The 20,919-nt window shown below is 37.6% G+C and overlaps 1 protein-coding gene across 1 annotated transcript in view; it reads right to left on the bottom strand.

Moving 5' to 3' along the window:
- PCDH15 (protocadherin related 15) overlaps positions 1 to 20,919 on the bottom strand; it is a 945,519-nt gene that overhangs the window by 469,695 nt on the left and 454,905 nt on the right. The window contains exons 10-11 of the mRNA XM_075216373.1: positions 12,650 to 12,758; positions 9,538 to 9,650 (exon numbers count right to left, since the gene is read on the bottom strand). Coding sequence (XP_075072474.1) covers positions 9,538 to 9,650; positions 12,650 to 12,758 — 222 coding nt within the window. The remainder of the gene's footprint in view (positions 1 to 9,537; positions 9,651 to 12,649; positions 12,759 to 20,919) is intronic.

Genomic DNA, 20,919 nt, shown 5'->3' with positions numbered 1-20,919 from the left:
AAAATCCTTTATTTTCCTTTAGTTGATCTAATTACCTCTAATTATGTTGACTGTTATGATAAAAAATGTACTTTTACTGACAGGTTATTTGCTTTAAAATGTTACTTAAAAATCATAACACATCCATCATTATTAACCTTTTCTCATTTGTTTTACCATGTATAGCTTTGAGAGATGAGTTTATTTGCCAGGTTAGACTATTATGCTGTATGAAAAGAGGAATGGCTGAATAGTGAATCAGTTACAAATCATTTCTTTCTTAAAAAAAAAAACATGGTCAAGTGCTATGTACTTCAGAGCTCTTATCCACTAGTTACATAATGATGAAAATCTTATGGGAAAATGGGATCATGACTTTGCATTAATGTGATAAGGTCTTGAGAATAAACAGATAGTTATTAGGATGTATAAAAAAATAGTGTCACTTTTATGTTGAAGTGTTTTTATTAATGGTTGAAGAGTACCTATATACGTGCTTTCCCATAAAAAAGCACATGGAAGGTACAAAAGCATCTCATTAATAGTATACTGATAACTATGACCTCCTGAGTTCTTGCAAAACTCAAGTCATTGTACAGGGAGGGAGAGATCCCCTAAATATGCCCTCTCATTAAAATCATATTGTCACGTGAAATGCAATCTTGTTTTGGTATGTGGGTTTATAACTTTGTGCCTTCATGCTCCTAATGCGCACTCTGCCAGAATTGCCCTGATCCACCCAGCTCCTCCCATGTGAAAATGCTAAATATTGCACCACTGCAGGGCACTGCCATCTTGGCCAACAAATCCATCACCTACATCGTAAATATCGGTGCATTTCTGCACCAATATTAGGCTAGTGACATCACAAAACAGCATTGCACTTTCATATAAAGGACCATTTCAGTCCTTTAGTTCAGCTAGGTTACCAAAGGAGCAGAGTGCATAACAGCATAGAGTAATGAATGTGAAGCTTCTGTCATAAGTACTCAGGAATATTGCCGAATGCACCTCTGTATAAATGTTCACACGGTTTACTTTTTAAAGTGGACCAACCATTTCAGGGAAATGTCAATATGCATCCTTCAAGACATTAAACATTACATTATATTATACAGCTATGTATTTCTCCAGTCATAAATCAGTCAACATGTTTTCTACATTTTTTCTTCTGGACTCCATCATCCTCCCCCCCAAAAAAAATAAGCAACCTAAACATTTGCATCAGTTATGCATGCAAGTGCCAACCTCCCATAGCTCTTTCTGTGCTTTTCTTGGGCTTTACTATTGACCAAATCCAATAAAACCTTTCACACCATATAGAAAAGAAACAACCAACCCTTCCAAACTAACAATCCTATTCCTGTTCCTTTCATTTTATTGACCTAATTTGAAGTCCACTTTATTCAGACTTATTATCCTTCTCCTCTGCGAGTGGCAGTCATTTACAAATCTCCTGGATCTGTCTCCCAATTCTGGAATATTTCCTCTGCCTGGTTCCTTCCTCCCCTCTACAACCCCTTTCCGTATTGTCCTATCTTCTCCTTTTCTAATACTCACTTCTTTCTTCACCTGTATCACCCCTTTAAGAGTATATGCTGTCTCCTTTCCAAATACCACCTTACTACCCGTTCTCTTGACCCTTGCCTACCTTACTACATGTTCTCTTGACCCTCCTGACCCTACTACCTGTTCTCTTTACCCCTCCTGACCCTACTACCTGTTCTCTTGACCCCTTCTGACTCTACTACCTGTTTTCTTTACCCCTCCTGACCTTACTGACTCTTCTTTTGACCCCTCTTGACCCTACTACCTATTCTTTTTACCCCTCCTGACCTTACTACCTGTTCTCTTCACCTTTCCTGATCTTACTACCTGTTCTATTGACCCCTCCTGACCCTACTATCTATTCTCTTTACCCCCCTGACCTTACTACCTCTTCTTTTGACCCCTCCTGATTTTACTACCTGTTGTCTTGACCCCTCCTGACCTTACTACTTGTTCCCTTGATTCATAAGTAAAACCTTCACACACAAACACTCAGTGTTTTTTCCCCCTCATACAAAAGGAGATAATGACAGGAACTTATCAAACAGAAAGCACTTACAATATTTCCATTCAGCAGAAGAACATTTTGTAATTGTTCCAACAAGACTGGGGAATGAAGTGGGCTGTCAGGGCATAAGATGAACAATGAAGCATCACGGCTCCAACGAAAAGTTATCCTTTGTCTAAGATAGCAGCTTCAGGGTTTATAACTGCACTGTTTTACTTCACACTTCAGAAAAGGCCTGTAATTCATATCATCACGTCATACAACATTGATTGCTAACTAATAAAATGCAGCCATTTACTGAAATCACCACAAAAAAGCCTGGTACTGCACTTTACCCAACTATTGGAGCAGGACTGGAAAACCATTATTTAAGTGAGAGTTAATAGCAGGATATGTAATACAGTTGAAAGAATATTCTCTCTGGCAGTTCAAAAGAGTCTCTGCTTCCCCCACTTGTACACAGAAATTACATTTGTATTTAAAATACAAGTTGTACGTAGGTATAGAGGTTTGTTTGACACCATAACCTCCCAGCATGACAAGAGCCCTACATCACTGCTCTGTGCTACTGCTCCTTCCACTGTCTAACTCTCATTACGTTATTTTCTGCTTGCCTCCATTCTCCTCCTGACATGACTCTCTTCGTGTCACATTGCCAGCCTTTATAAATTTGAGGCCCTGTCACCAATGTGGCCTCCCCATCCCACTAAAGAGAGAAATTCTGTAGCTAATACCATTGTCCAACCCCTCACCCCTCATCCTCCTCTCTGTCCTTTCTCCAAACTTTTTTTTATGTTATTTCCCATTATTGAATGTTTTACAAACTTTATTCTATACAATATGTTAATATTGCAAATTGACTCTGACTGTCAAGTTGAAGAGAAATAGGAAACTATTTGTGATATGTCATTCAGTAGGATATAGCTTACTAGTTGTACTTAGTTGCTGCCATATTGTGGCCCACCTCCCAACTCTGCCCAATCAGACAGATGGTGGAAGTTGATGTGACCAAGTCATGATGGGGGCATGGCCATGTCACAGCGGGTGTGCCTAGCTTTTATGAAACACTCGTTCACTGCTATGTGCACCAGTAGTAGATGTGTGCATTACCGGTTCACCACTGCTATGCAGAGTAGCAGTGAACAGGACAAACCTCCTAACTTTCCATTCTGTGAAACAAAGGTGTCAGCGGGTGGAACAAGGAACAATGGGACGGGGCTCCACTTTAATTGGGACAGTTGGGAGGTATGTTGCAATAGAGTCTATTAGCCATTCTGCTAACTGCTCACTTATATGCTACAACATATTTATCTTCTTCCACCTGTATAAAACAGCTATCATGTTTAGGGAAAGTTGTAGACTTCCATGGTTAAAAATGTTATGCACCGAACATCCTTTGGAAAGCAGCATTTCTGAGTCATTATTTCCACAATGCTTAAAAGAAGAAGGTGGGAGAGCCATTCTGCAGTTTTTATCTTTGTGGCTCTGTGGTAATATTATGGTAATGGCAGTACCCTAGGTAGGATAGGACCATCAGGCTGTGTGGGGACCTATGTGGAGACAATGATGCACCCCCCTAAATACAGCCATACTCTCACTAATATAGTCACACAAGTGGACAGGTCACTGCTGCCCATAAGATCAGCGCATAATATCCTGCTGCTGTGAAGAATGTGATGATCGTATGACAAATAAACAAAAGTCTACAATAAAGACTTCTTTGGTTAATGATTTTATTGTATTAGAGCGTAATAGAGTAATGTTACATTCCATTATTTGTTTTTATGTTTTCTGGTAACTTCAATGACCAGTCTGATTATTATGAGACCCAAATAGATATATTGAGTACACTTAAATATAATTTAATTTTGCTATTTAAATATGTAGAAAGAAAATAACTATTACTAATATATTATAATTAAAGGTTAACACATATTAGCAAAGTTCAGGATCAAACCCACTTTTGCTGATTCGAGGATCTTGAATTAAATCATTTCCGAAAAAAAAAGTACGTTAAATCTCAGGTAGAAAATACATAGGGGAAAATTTGAATAGTGAAACTGATAAAAATGAGGGAACATGAGGACGGTCTTTATTGTATGTGACCCCTCGTGTATTCGAAGTGGAAGGTGCAAAATACAACCCATCCCATACCATTTATGGGGAGAAAACGGCTGTTCGCCCTCCTAAAAATCTTACCTTCACACTTCACTTTAGTGCACAAGTAGGCATGTCCATGCCCCTGATCCACATGCAGCAAGGAATACTCTTAAACCACCCAACTCCTTCCTTTGATCGGTACAGATCCATGAACTTCCCTTTAAAGCAGGCACACATTTTCAAAAGTATGCAAGAGGTGTAAAAATGAGCATTTGCCCTGTGATTTTCTACTTTATAAACTGGAAAGGTGACTGTGTTAATTCATTAGTTAGAGACATACACTACTAAAGTGCATCTATCCTCTAGCTGAAGTACAAAAAAATCCTCTTTTGTTCGTTCAATGGGCAGATAATTATTAATAACAAAATAGCACAGACATTTTGTGTAATTAATAACAAACAAACATATGGGTAGTTTACATTAAAATATTACAAACATAACATTTTTCATAAACTTGCATTCCTCATTTAGGCAAATATGTATGTTGGATACTGCAATAACTTTAATTCTATGTTTACTACTACCAAGTTAAAAACATTTTAAAACTATCTACAGTTAGAAGAAACAAGCCTTTTCTACTAATGCAATTCATCTTGCACCTCTATTGTCAGCATAATTGTTGAAAATAGTTCTAAGAAATTGTAATAGTTATTCAATATACACCAATCTTTCGGAACATGAATGTATTCTGTCCTGTCCAATCCTTAACATTTCCCTGCACACTTTTGCTTTGCTGCCTGATAAAGGGGATACAGTTCAACGATTTATTGGTTTACATCTGTCTGCTTTATCCCAAAGACATAATTAAGTTAAATTTGACCAAGTCTAAAACCCAGAGCTATTCTACAAGCCTTTGGGGATGATGATAGAAGTTCCCATACTTTCAACAATACAGATAATACTTGCTGAATGGATCCCTAAACAGTACTGTGCTGAAAAGCAATTATTCAAGCAGGTGGCATAGTTTTACTATTATACCTTAACTTATTATACCCTTGACTCGCAGAAAACAGTTTTTATACATGTTAATATAATAAAGCATGTACATAAACTATTACAGGATGGGCTTACACCCTTTCTTTTTCTCGCCAGTTTATCTGTGGTTTTACCTGTTTGTATGGGATAGTCACCTGCCATTACTGACCACTCCTACTGGTGTTACTTTGCCACCAGACACTCACCAACTGAGAGTGCCAACTGCACACTAGAGGGTAAATGTATGGAAGTCCGTTTTTTTCAACTTGCGAGTTTACAGCTAAAATTTAAAGCGGCGCTGGCTTTTAAAGGCAAACTTGCTGTTTTAGCTGTAAACTCGCCGATTTCCGGCGAGTTGAAAAAACCGGACTTTCATAGATTTACCCCCAGATGTAAGAGGGTGTTCGCTGCCACCACCGGTGCTGCTAGCTTCTGGGTGTTGGGGTTAGCTGCTGCAGCACCTCTTTGCAGGTGACTGTGACTGGTCCCTTCTAACTGCTTACTTTGGATTAGGCCTGCTGGGAAGTAGGCAGAGTGTTGACTCAGGATGCTGGGTTTAACACAGGACAACAGGGTAATGCATTAGAGAGTTAGATCTTATCCGTAGATCACTGGATTACAGCAGCTAATAGGCATCTTGCAGGATCTTGTAAGCAGAATTGGGTTAGGTAGTCCTTACAAAGTCTGTTTACATTCCCCTCTATGGTAGGGAAAGTCCATTCAGAATTACAGGATTCTCAAATCTGCACGTGTCATCATTGGGACAATTTCAATATTACGTCTAAAGCTGGGTACACACTAAAGAATTTTCCACCAACTTTTTATGCCGATCGATTTTACATGCGATCGATGGTACGTTCACTCGGTCCATGGACTGCATACACACTAGCCTTGTTTTAGACGATAAAGGGAAGAGCGGACGTCCCTTTAGCGACTTTTTACAGCCATGCTGTCGTAAGCAATGATTGCAATTTCGTACACACTGAACCAACATTTGCAGGGCATGTAACAATATACCAAAGACATTAGCATAAAGGGGCAGAGCTTTCGCTATAGTTAACACCCAAAACCGCATAAAAAGAGAAGGCAGCACTGTCTCTTCATTCATTCCTATTTGTAAACCTACAATGGCTACAGTAGTAGAAGACCAAGCAACTGCACTTTTCCTGCTTGCTGTGGCAAGAAGACTGCTGGTATGGAACCAAAGAGAAAAAAAGAGAAAGAGTAAATCTTGTTGGAGCAAGGATTGGTTCAAGAGGAGAGACACATTCTCTCATATGTCCCTGCTACAGGAGATACGGGACAACAACCCAGATGACTTTAAGAATTTTCTTCGCATGAATGATGACACTTTTCAGGAACTGCTCCAACTAGTAACCCCTCTCATCCAGAGGGAGAACACCCATTTAAGGAGACCCATACCGCCAGAGCAAAGACTAAGTTGGTGGCAACACTAAGATTTTTGGCAACAGGGAGGACACTGGCAGATCTGAAATACAGCACAGCTATTTCACCTCAAGCTCTTGGCATGATAATACCTGACACCTGTGATGCTATCATCGAAGTTCTCTGTTAATAATAGAAAGGAAGTGATAATGCAAAAACTACTGTCATTACTGAAGAAAAACTTGGAAAGAAAATAAATAAATTCCAAGTCCAGAAGAGGTGGTCGGACCTTAAAAATAAAGAGGAAAGGAGACTGGAGCAAATTCGTAGAAACATTAATTAAAGTGAGTAGCACGTGTAGTCGTGTAGTGTACCTGTTTCTAGGACTTTATGTATTCAATTCTACTTTCACATGAACCAATGCAAAAGCATGATTATTGTTTTGTCAGAAGGAAGAATTAACGATGAGAAGACCAGTGTAGATACTACTGATGTAACACCGGTTATCAAACAAGAAAAAATAAATGTGCCAGAGGGACCACAACACAAACTGATCTCGAGCAGTGTGCAAGGTGAGCACATTTCTGGTGTTGGATTAAGACTTTTATTAACTTTATTATAGAAGTGTAATAGTAAACATTTTTTCTTTTCTTGTTTCATAGATACCATCGTCATATCCGATGAAAGTTCGGAGGAAGAAAAAAATTTTGCAAAGCTCCACAAATATTTTAAAGAAATGAAAGGAAATATAGCCAACATCAAGAAAAAAAATAAAAACATTGATAATACTTTTGATGACATGTATATGCTGTTTGCAACTGTTGTGCCACAAACCAGTAGCATCCTTTAAGTGTAATACTATTTTTTTTCACGTGTGATATTGTACTATACAATTTTTTTAACTTTTATTTACCTGCAATAAAACTGTTGCATCAACACTGTGTGATCTATTCTGGGCATTTTACAAATATTACTTAATAAAGGTTAATATGAATTTATAAGTTGAATAGTTTATAAAGGTCAAAGTTTATAAAGGGTAAATATGAATATATTCACAACATAGATGCAAAGGTTAATAACACACGTGCTTTATACTAGTGTAATGGTCTTCAGCCAGACAGGTGCAATACACATCTATACAAAATACAAGCCTGTGATGTGTGGATACTACACCACGTGGGACTGGTACAGGCATCACAAATTTACATACACACGCACCCCAGGTCGACGAAGTATCAGAGGATTGTGGTGGATCGGTCGGAAGTTTATACACACTACACAACGGAAACGAGATTGGAACGAAAATATTTACCGGTACGACCAACCAAATGAGGCCACAATCGTCCATTTGGGCAGACTTTCGACCATTGTGTCACTACACACACTGACCCGACTTTTGAACGAGCGGTCGTATGTCGGCTGGTTGAGCTGATTATTGGACGAATAATGTAGTGTGTAGTGTGTACCCAGCTTTACACACAGACAAACATTAAGACTGAGAACCCCCTGCTGCTAAGTTAATGTGGTTGTCAAGGGGATACCTTCCCCCTGATCCTGGCCTTTTCAGTGCCTCCAACAAACGGCAATACCTTCATACACTTTTTGCATTTACACTAATATACATCAAACACAATGCACCAAAGAGATAAATAAATATATAAAGTTACTTCTTCCCATTTCCATGTGGGGAAAGTGGATCCAGTCACAGTAACAATACAGTGTTAATAAAGCAGGTAGATTATTTTTATACATGTATCTTTGATTTTACTCTAAATTCACACTGCATGATTACATTGTTTATAAGGATCACAAATGTCACTTTTGCATTAAATAACTGAGTGGACGTGTTTTATGCTCAGAAATCCCAGAATTAACAACACTGCACTTTCTATGTATATCAATCTTGTGATTCAATGGTTTAGCTGACCAACAGCAATTGAAAACAGTCAGGTTAGGTAAACACCCTCGACACAATAATGATTTTAAGCAATGAATTATGATCCTATTTAGCCATCAAGGAACAACATAAGCCATAGAAAACTTGTGTCTGTTACAAATTTTAAGATTTCGTATTCAAGGAATGTTTTTGTTATTCTAAATTTACTCATGAAATTGTTACATATATCCTACAAAACATACAATACAGACATTTAATAAAGGAACTCAACTTTATGGGTAAATACAAATTATATTAAAAAATGTTCATGACAATTAAAATAAATAAGTGTGTTGAAGATTGATTCATGCTTGAATTAATCATAAGAAAGAATGGATTTGGGATCTGTGTTTATTACATGTGGTCAATTTTTGTGTGACAATTATTATTACATGGCTTGGAATGAGCCTGAAAGCGCATGCAAAATTTGAGCTGTTTTGTGAGGTAGATATGGTCATACATCTGCCCTTACAGCCCTAAAGAATATTAAGCTCAGCTTTGCTCCTACTCCCTGCTTTGTAAGGAACATATACGCTCGCTCTGCCCATATCGCTCCCTCAGCCTCTGCAAACTCCTGCTCCTGTGCAAAACTGCGGCCATCTGTAAACCCACTTGCCTCGGCTTAAATCTTAGTGCAAATTGAGGTGCACAGTTGGTCCAAGACTGTTTTTGCTCTTCGTAAATGAACATCCTACACTGTAAACTGTTCAGGTGACTGTGTGCAGCCTTGTTGGAAGAATCACAACCTCCGAGTGCCAGCTGTCTCCTGTAAAAACCAAAATGATCCTACACCTCCCGTCAGTAATAGGCAGTGTTTGTTCTATAGTCTCTACAGACAGTAAAAGCACAGTACATCAGTGTATAAAGTTAAACTGATAACATGTCTCCTACAGCTATGCATTTAAACCACAGCGCATAATAGATAGTGATGCTGCCTCTAAAATGATGACTGTACTTAAATAAATAAATAAATAGAACAAAACTTGGTTTTCTTTCAACATCATTAATATGTAATGGCTATCCAACAGGAAATTATAAATATTACCTTAATAACCAAATCAAATTTCTGGTGCAAATCTCTACTTATTGGTTTCAGAAGTTTAAGCACGGCCGTTGTACGATTCATATGGAAATATTCAGCATAATCCTCAGGAGTACCTAGAACAGAGGACAATGTGTTGAACATCTAATTGACAGAGAACAAAAACAATGATTGTTTATAGCATCGCACCTTATGTATATGGTATGCTGCTTCCCTTCAGTTTTCAAAGAGGTAATAAATGCATTAAATTTAGCACACTGGAATAAAAAAAAATGCAAGATGGCTTAAAAGAAGCAGAACTTAATATGATCAGGGACTGACTTTATTTTACATGAAACTGACAGTTCAATACTGTCTCTGCTTTTAATAACCTATCAAACAATTTATTGTATAATAGACAAAGTTTTATGCAATTTTTAACTTGCATGAGTGAAAGACAAAGGCTATTCCTTGGGATTAGGTATTAAATATTTAGAAGCAGAACCACTAAAGACTCAGAAGAATGAAAGAATAAGCAAAATAATATGCATTACGTTCCGTCATTTGCCAATTATTTCACGGGATGTCACATATTTTGCATTGCACTACAAGCAAAAGAAAATAAATAAACATAAGAACAACAAGAATAAAAAATATACTCTCTAAAAATTAAAACCTGAAATCACGTAACAAAACAACGGGGTTATTTACTAAAATAGTGACAAGATGCAAATTTCACTAACATCTTAACCACCAGTCAGACCTTTGCGGTTTCACCAATTAGCGGGTAATAAAAAAAAATCCATAAAAACTAAACGTACAAATAAATGAGGATGACAAAGAAGGTGCTGACAAAAGAGAGAGAGCAGAGAAAGACTACAATCTAGAGAGAGAGCCATGCTGAGGACGTTTAAAACCCAGTGACTATGATTTCGGATTGGCGTAGTGAAAACATATTTTGAGATGTCTGCTACCAGCTAGAACAGAACATGTGTATGCATGTAAGACTATAAAATGCATTGTATGTACAGTACGCATTAAGAATATCTTGATTGAACATCTTGATTTAATGTACAAAATAATTTTAATATGTTTATATATTTTTTAATCCAACCATATTTTTATTAATGATTATACTGTTCAGAGTTATTCATTTATTTTATAAAACACGTTTTTTTGTATGTGTTCTTATGTGAACTTATATTGCAAATATGATTGTGTATATTCTGGATTAGATGTTCTATTCTGTCTGTTAATATACGAGAAGTACCGTTTAGGCAGCGCAGACTTACACCTAGATTCAAATCAAAAGGCATCTTGAGATCCGCTTGGATTTGAATACATTTGGAACTACACTCAAGTTCTGTGCTGTTTTTTTAAACCGCAAATTGAATCGGGCCCTTGATCTCTATTTTGGATTGCCATCTAAGACCGATATCATCTGCTCAGCAATATAGTTCCAGTAATTAAATACTTTCCAAAAGTAATACATTCATTTACCAATAAACCTTATTTCACATCACTAATCTTGAGTACATTTTGTCTCTGTGAATACTGGCTTTGAATTCTTAACAAGACATTCTCATATCAATCATGTCCTTTACCTTAATGACAGCCTTTTTTTTCTAAATGTATTTCCTAAATTATATTACAAGAATAATTTGATGAAAGTCCAGATCTATTTCTCTGCACACAGGGAGAAAAATTAAATTGTAATGCATGCATCAAAATATAAATCTTAAAATATATTATTTTTGCAATTGATGTACAAATAAGTGGTATTATATTGTATAATGTATTACATACTAAGATAGATATATAGAAGGCCGACAGAAGCTCTGTGGCCACCCTAGGTGCTGCCCTTACCTTCCAAGGTGACAACCCCCTTCCCACACAGGCATTACGTCTACACCCCCACCGCTTCTTAGCAGGCAGGATGTGTGGGTGGAGTCTTCTGGACCTCATACTGTTAGTATAGCACTTGGCTGTGACATCATATAGCTCAACACCACAATCCTAGGGCATCACTGACATTCAAGAGAAGCAGTTGGCAAAGTCACAGGAAAGAAGCTGCTGCCTGATTCTCCTCAATGTCAGTGGCTGGCACTCCATGTGGAGGCACCGCAGGGGCATTAAAGTCATTAGAGAAATTACATTGTTGATATTAATATTATTTTTGCTTATTTATATAGTGCCAATAATTTTTCGCAGCGCAGAGAATATGCAATTATTTACATAAGTTTCTGCACCATTGGAGCTTACATTCTAAATCCTTACCAGACCCACTCTAAGGTCCATTTAGTCAGAAGCCAGATAACCTACCAGTATGTATATGTCACTCATTCAGTGTTTTAGGCAACCCCTTCCCATTGGTGCTCTAGGTTTGCCAATTGGTAGCACTGGCCCTAGATAGATATGAGATAGATAGAAGAAGGTGATTGGGAACCTAACTGAGCCTTTACAGCACACAAAGAGCAGCTTTACATATAGATTCAAACTAACCTGTATTTAGCCAAGATTCTGAGCAAAAGGGCAATACGTATTTACTCAATAAAAGTACATAAGCACAGCCTTTCCCAATTCCACATATATGGTCCCAGCCACAAATCATAAACACAAGAGTATTTCTAGCGCCAAAGGGTTAATGCAGGGTACATTTTAGCAAGAGCATCTACTAAAACTTACTTCCATTTAATTTTAACAGTAAATTACCTGTAGAGAACTCATCTGCCCCCTGCCTAGCTTTCAAACATTCATTTTCACTGATTCAGAGAGAAAAAAAATTGGGTAAAAATTTTATATAATGACTGGTGCTGGGTAAAACGTGAAAGAGAAATTAATTTATATTTAGATGACATGTGGATTGGGTACAGCTACAGGTGGTCAGCATAAACTACTATCCAGGTATTGGAAGTGCCTTGTTTACAGATGTCAAACACAACATTTCCAAAATACAATGAGTGAGTGCAGGTACCTGGGTATTGTAGCAGTACCCATTCTTATACCATATCATACATTTAGCAGAATATGCATGTGTACAGTATGTGGTTGCTCCTATACATTGTTTACAACTGAACCTTAGAAATGACATTCAAACACAGCTACTGTAAAGACAAATTGATTACATATTACCCACCAATGAGTATGAAGAATAAGATACCAGGCCGGTCAGAGACTGGAAAAATATCCTTGTCTTGGTCTTCAGCCTGTATAGGCGGTGTGACGTTAATTGGATTCACTCTTGCCTGAAATAGAACAAAAATACACACTGTAAAAAAAATCTATGGAAAATGTATTGCTATGATGTATTTTTCCTCTTTATTAAAATACTTTGTCATTATTACAGCATTGGAAAAATTCATAATACAAAAAAATGTGGCAGGATAGTGCATACAATGCCAATTTTGGAGATCACCCCTCCAGGAGATCTCCAAAGTTAGCTCTGTCTTGGGATCGTGGCCAGGCTAATCGTTTTATTAGGCCCTGCCCCTGAATACAATACCAATCTTGGCCTATTATAGCAGGAGGTGGGACCAGGATGATACGATTAGCCTGCCATACGACCTTCACCAACAAAGCATGCAAGATTTTGGAGGCTGCCCTGCTCCCTAAAAATTCGGGAGTCTCCCGGACATTTCGGGAGAGAAAGCAACTATGTATTTACTTCATGTATTATGAGAACTTTTTGGCTGTTGCACCTGTTTTTCATTATAAATTCATGGGGCCTGAGTCATTAAGAAGAGCAAAGCATAAAAAAGGAGTAACTTTGCACCTGGGCAAAACCATGTTGCATTGGAGGGGGAGGTAAATTTAAAACGTGGGGACAGATTTACAGTTGGGATAGGATATGTACTAGATCAACTTTAAATTTCAGTGTAAAAATAAAGTTATAAAGTATTTGTGTGCTATTTGAAAAAACAGCTAGTATTTTTCTTATCCTTAAAATAATAAACTAATTTGCACCCCATGCATTGTAACATGGTTTGTCCAAAATCACATTTACTCCTTTTCTTGCCTTGCTCTCCTTAATGACTCAGGCCCATTATGTATAGAGCTGCTAAAACAAAAGTTAATTTGTGGAACAACTTATTAAAATGAGCTGCAAAAGGCATGTGGCCAGTACTTTAAAAGAATGTTTTTACTGTGTGTAAACCATAAATGTAAAATTGTGACACTTGCAATAATGGTATAAGTTATAAAAAAAATGTTTGGAAGACTTGAATGAATAGTACATTGGGAGAAAAAAAACAACTTGGCCTATTGACTTTTTCATTACCAGTTATAAAATAGTCTGACATCTTTAATATTTTTCCGGAGTTTTCATATGTATTCCAAATGATCCTGCATAATATTTTGTGATTCCAAATCCCAAGAGCTGCTCAGGATCATTGTTATTTCCCAATATCAATACTTAATTTAATTGAGTAGCTGTGTTAGCACTTTGATTGTTCTCATTATTGAAAGCTTATTATCAGTTCTTTGTTGCAATATCAGGTGATGTGATTAAAGGTCCATTAGCATATGAAAACTCTCCACAAATTGCTGGGTCATTTTGGAAATCACCTGAGATTTTCAAAAAGGAGGGGTAAATGTTTGCTTATTCTATAATTAGTCTTTTTGGCTAGTAATGGAAGACTCCATAGCCAGATCTTTTCTCATTCCTTGCAATGTGTCCATTTATTCAATATGGTATCTACATTTAGTGAAAACACTGGAAATATTATTAAAAGTCATGGAAAATGCTCTGAGAGTTTTAAACATCACTGTTTAATTCAGCATTTTTTCATTTATTTATTTAAAACAGGTTGGAACATTGACGGTTAGCAAATCCAACCAGTATCTTTATTAACCAGTCAGGGAACTGCTGTTATGTTATACTGTATACATTGCTTCACAGGGGGAGATAAATGGTGAGATGGAGAAAACAAATGCAGAGCGAAAATTCCATCTGTCCTGTTAAACACAGCTACAACATAGTGCTGTAGAATCACAATATGTCTCCGTATACTCTGTATACTTTATGTCTGCCAACAATGTATACATGCATTGTTCTCTTGTATACAGCATGCAAATGGTAACATTCCAACTGCTTGGAACACGACCTAGAGCATAAAGATACACTGATTATTACAATTAGCAATTATAAAGAGTAACTAACAAGTAAATAAATAAACACAAATGTTTCACGGCAATGAAACTATATATGCCATCTGCCAAAAGCTTGTTTCTCATGATTAACTGCAAAACTAACATTTATCAGGGGAATGCATGGGCTGGCTGGGCTGGTCCCATAGTGATTTACCTTGGACTGGGTCACAGTGTTACCTGCATATTTTTTTCCTTTAAAATATTTTTATTAGGCTGAATCTAACCCCCAGCCTATTATTTTCCAGACAGCCCCTGGGAGAGGGGTGTTTAAGGTATTTAAATCCTGTGTAATTCAAAAGGTTGAACTACAGCGCATTACTGAAACACAATTCTTTACTAAAAACATGACATCTACAAAGGCTATAATTAGACCAGTTTCAGGAGTGGTTTTTTTTCTCTACCTTCAAGCGAAGTAATATTAAAGTTCACCGTACCACTGAGAAGTCTCTACTTTATCTAATTCTATTCTATACTCTATATTATCTGTCTGTCTATGTCCATGTAGTCATGAAAATAATCAATTTCATGCAAACACAATTAATTCTGCAAACATTTAATAGTCAACATATACCAACCTAACCCACTTAGTATTATATCACCATGCTTAACGTCAACACTAATAAGATAAAGAAGAGGGAAATTAACTACCAGCTAAACAGTGACATAAAAAGTATAATTTCAAAATAACATTCAAGCAAAGCAAAAAACAAAATAGGAAAAAAATAGTGATCTGGTATTTTTTGTGACGGTGGCAGGCATTCAATGTCTTAGGCTAGAAAAGCATTCTATGACTGCTAGAAACTCTTTTACGGCTGATATTGGGACAGCTTAATTGCAATATGCACTCACCAAATTGAAATACTGTTGAGATAATTTCCTTAAGTAAGAGTTTTTATCCTTTCTGCCTAGCCAAGCCACTAAGTATTTGCGCCAAAATAAATTCACCATGATGCCCATTTTACTGAACATATGTAAACCCTCCAAGCAAAACCTGCTGTGAAAATGAAGTTAAGCGTCTGTATAAATACTTCACAACAAACAATTTGTTTGAAATCTCTTCCAAAGTCAAAATATATCTTCCATGGTTTAGTATAAAGACTTCAAACAGCAAGAACTCCCTGTATTACTAGTATTAAATGCTGCTTTTCTAGTGTCATTGCCAGTTTCATTAAACAAAACATTGTAAAGCAAATTGCTTTATACAATTTAGCTAGAAATTAATGTGTTTGTGTAATAGTCACAGAAATTGCTGTTTCTACAGATATAGGGTCTGAGTCATTAAGGAGAGCAAGGCAAAAAAAAGGAGTAAATTTAATACTGGACAAAACCAGGTTACAATGCAAGGGGTGCAAATTAATTTATTATTTTGCACATAAAGAAAATACTGACTTTTTGTGTTATGTAGCACACAAATACTTGATAGCTTTATTTTTACACTGAAATTTAAACTTGATCTAGGACATGCCCTACCCCAACTATAAATCTGTCCTCACATTTTAAATTTACTGCTCCCTCCAATGCAACAAGGTTTTGCCCAGGTGCAAAGTTACTTTTTGTTTTTGCTTCACCTAATTAATAATGGAATGAATACACGGTTTTCTTATTTAATATACTTATTAAAGAAGACTGGACTTAGATGAGGTAATATAAAGTACACACTGTTTCATGCTTTTATTATGTCTACAGTATAGATATCTATTATTTCCATTTAGAAATATGTTGCATATGCAATTTTAGAACTACAAAAAATGCTACGAGGAAAGAATTATGAAATCTCTTTGAGAGTTATTAAATCAATCCAACAAAGTAAACTCTGTAAAAGCTATTCAAATAGGGGAACATTTTACATCAAGTTTTTGCTATTGCCTAATGCTGGGTACACACCTATGCATCTTACTTTAGCTGTAATTTCTGTATTGATTTCACCAATGAATGAAAGTCCCTATAAGCATGCCTAGTCATATGTATACACCTATACAATTTACCATCAGATCTGTGATCTTCTCTCATAACCATCTGCTGAAAAGAACGTGACTTTGCACACTCTACATATATCTGCCTATGCTGCTGGTCGGGAGTGCATACACACCAGGGGAGGGCTGGCAAATGTTTGCCCGGGGGGCAAGATTTGTCATTTTAATGGAAAACAAATGCAGGTGGCCCAGTGACCCAGCCCAAGTTAGCCGACTATGGGACTGGTCTAGGGGGGTAGGTGCCCCCCAGCCCAGCCTGCCCCCGGTACACACTTTCACATTGCTACATTGTTCGTGATTTTGAGGAAGTTTAGAAAACTGAATGAACAAATGGTAGGATTAAACATGATCATGGGAGTGTACTCAATATCTGAACAAATGGTCATGAATCGTGTGATTTGCATGATAATTGCATAGGTGTGTACCAAGCTGAGAGAGCTGGGTAACTCTGCTTCAGTAGTATTACAGTTTATTTCTTTAGTAAAGAACTTAAGGTGCAGTTCAACTGTTTAATGAAATAATTAGAATTCTGAAAATGTTGCCACCATGGAACAGCAAGTGCTGCAGGACAGGTTTCCTGGAGCTGAGCAGTTGGCCAGAAGTATTCCCCCATTGGTGCTCTCTTGGTACGATGCACACATCACAGAGGGGGGAGAATGCGGAGGATAGAGTAAAGAGTGGAATTAATATTATATCAGCTAGTTAGGGGAAGGATGCCTAATTTTAAAATGTGGATACTATTCATTTACTGTCAGGGCTGTATGAGGGGAATAGACATATTTATTAAATGGTAATGCTAATAATTCAATACTGAGGCTGTTATGAGGCCTGTTAATTAGACAAAAAAATCTACTGATTCAATGACTAGCCCCTCTAAAACCAGCCAAAGTGTTTGCTTATGCTCTGCTTTCCAGGGGGTGAGTAGTAGCTGTCTTCAAAATGGGCCCTAATATTTCAGAGTTTGGTCATAGTGCAGCTGAGTTGAGACACCAACATGTAGGAGAGCGCAGAACAGGATTAAAAAATGGTCTTCCACTTGCAAACGCTAGGAGCATCCCCACTCCTCCTCTAGCTGTGCACATACGCTGAGAGGCAGCATCTGCTCCCACAAATATAAGGGGGGAGACACCGAATGTGTCTCTTGCCCAGGGCACTAAAATGTCTAGTTATGATTCCAGCATATGTGCCTGGTTTGCAGTAAGTCATCATTGTCAGAGGGTATTTACACCTGATAATAGGTAAATATGATTGTTTCAAAAGGTCTGCAAGAGCCACATTTGTGTAAACACAACTTTCTCGTATTTGTCCAAAATTAGAACACCCCTTGCCTTGCCCGCTACTCCTCTCCAGGAGCAAGCGGGTAAATGTGCCAGATATCCGCAACTCTGCGTGGGCACATATGCACATGCTCACTTTCAATTTCACACAGGATATGGTACACAAACTGGTGTCTGCCCCACTTTTTATGCCTTTGACAACAGCATAGGTCAAAAACCACCAATATCATAATTCGATATGTGTCATTTTCCAACTGGGACTATGGAGCTTAATGACAATTACAAAAGTTTCTTTACTCTTATAGTGCACAATTAACTAGACAAGTATGTACTCTATTTTTAAAAATCAAGTTTATTGCGATTACATGTAGGAATGCCAGCTTTAGATTAATAAAATAAAAAACAATTTTCACCATATTCTACAAAACACGATGCTTTACCTTTCCTGAAGCAGCAAGTAGAAATATTGTCACACTATGAGCATCTGATCCCGAGGGCAGTTAAAAGGCAATTTATTATTTTGGCTCATGTCATACACAGCACAACGTCAATAAGAAAAGGCAGTGTTTAAAAAACAGCTAAGAGTCTAATCTGCAGCGAGTTCATAGGTGTATATTGGTATCACCAAGTTCAATCTCTGTCTGTGCTTCCTCACTATAAATGCCTGGCCTGGTGCTTTGTCAATCTGATTCATATTTGAGGCGAGGTCATGCCACTTATTTTATGCAACTTGGTCAAATGGAGTTTGTCTGCACTTGTGCACGTATCTTGAGATGTGTAGAACTCAAAACACAGACATGGAACCTTAAGTGAGCGTATTTGCAAAAATGCATCTTTTATGTTTAACTCTAAATCTCACCCACAGTGTGTTCGCTATTACTACTAAGCTTAAAGGATCACTAGCCTAATTTTTTTTGTGTGTAATGTGCTCATAAAACTAAGTGCTAAAATACGGCCTTCTTATGCATTGTATATTTGGTTTAAAATCTTTGCTTAAAGACAGTGAGTTTGTTTACACACACAAGAAAGTTTGTTCATACTGCTTCTTCCCGTTAAGCAAATATCTGATAGCTGTTGAGCACTTCTACCTAAACTTTAGAAGGGGGCAGTGCTGCTGACGGCGTTAGGCGGGACTTTTTAGCACATACAAAAAGGAGTAGGCCTTAATTGGAAAGACAAAAAAAAAAGTTTGGTCGGTGCTTCATTTCGGCTGAAGCAGGAACTGTCACGAAAAGGCTTCCTGTATAAATGTTTATATCAATGTATTTACTTACAGAGAACTACATAAAATAAATTACAAAGGAAATCTTAAAAAAAAAAAAAGGAAGTTAGTGTGCGGTTAATTTTTTGCTCTTCAATTTTACTAATATCAGCCAGTTAATAAACTGTGGGGTTATTGAGTTTTTAGTCTCACACAGAGCATTTATTTGACAACTTCTTTCTTTGGTAAAGAAAAAGCATAATTAAACACAAAATACCAACATATCACTTTACAGAATGGTTATAAACATACTAATACTATTAGTCACGTACCTCCAAAACAAAAATAAAACAATATTTTTGCTAATTAAAATCAATATACTGGTACCACAGCTAGTTATAATAAAACCCGATACTTGAAATACGCAATCAGCAATTTGAAAACTGACATGGCTGTTGCTGCCATTTGACAGACGTGAATAACTGACACTTCTTAACTACATTTCTAATCATAGATATAGTTATTGCAGTCCATGGTTTCTTTCCGTGGTTATAGATGATAAGGAATGTCACAACATGTCTGTCAAATGACAGCAGCAGCCATGTCTGTGCCTTCCAACAGCAAATTTTGGACAGAAGACATATTTCAAATATCAGAAGTTATTCCAGTAAGTTGTGGTACTCCGCACAATAGGTTTAATTAATAATGTATCACTTTTGAGTGTTTACCCTTAGTAGTATAAAGAGACAGTAACCTTTTTTTTGACAGGTGGTCCCACATCTTTATGAATACCTACGACTTTTTCTCAGCTGGCCACATAAACTGGTAATTGGTTGTTCTTCTATTACAGTGCTTTGGCTCCATGTGGGGGTGGTACAGGGCCATTAAAATTATGTCGCTCATTGAGTATTTTAGGTACCCTCTAAACATTGGCACCCTAGCCCACCATCTAGGTAGCAGCTTCCTTTCCAAAACTGTGAAAAGAAAAGTCACCACAAGAGTTTTGGCACCTGTATAAAAGCATTTAGCCAGTCATGATACTGCTCAGTGATTTCTAATATCTTTATATTACCCAGTATGTGGTGTATTATACCATACTGTGCATGCAATGGATGGTTTTAACCTACCAGAACACATTCAGAAATACAATGTCAGACCTTTAAGTTAGATTTACAATTTGCCTACCAAGATCAATGTGGATGTCAGGCGCCATCCCCGCACTGTCAGGAAGTGTGGGATACAGGCGCCATCCTGTTCTGCCCCTTTGCATCCCGTTGCTAGGCAATGGGACGCGTTTATACCCGGTGCAGAGTTGCGGCGTCCTCATGCTAGGCATCAAGACGCTCGGCTCTGCCTCCTGTCGGCGATCCACTGAATCTGATCGCTGTCACCAATGAGAAACCATCATTCACTATTTAAAGGAGGTTATGGCACCAGAAGGGTGCCAGAGTATCAAGGTCCTCCTTTGCTCCAGCACCTATATCTGCATTCCTGCATTCAGACTGTGCCTTTTAGCTTTTGACCCGGCTTTCCTGACTCTGCCCTTGGAATCTCCTCCTGTTATATTTTGGATTTCCTGGTTTGACCTCGGCTTTCCCTGACTCCGTCTCTGTCCGCCCCATTGACTCTCATCTGCCACATTTCGGACTCGTATTGTACGACCTCTCTTTACTCTCTGTTCTCTGGTGGCTACCTGGGAGGGCCGCGACCTGCGTGCCTCTGTCGTGAATTCCAAACCTCTTTGCGGGATTCCCTGGTGAAGACCAGTGGCATGTTTAAACTTCACGCCTCCTGGAGTAGCAGCGCC

The sequence above is a fragment of the Mixophyes fleayi genome, chromosome 6 (assembly GCF_038048845.1).
Source record: "Mixophyes fleayi isolate aMixFle1 chromosome 6, aMixFle1.hap1, whole genome shotgun sequence".
Taxonomy (NCBI): domain Eukaryota; kingdom Metazoa; phylum Chordata; class Amphibia; order Anura; family Limnodynastidae; genus Mixophyes; species Mixophyes fleayi.
Note: the sequence above shows the minus strand (reverse complement) of the source record. Positions and strands in the feature narration are given on the sequence as shown.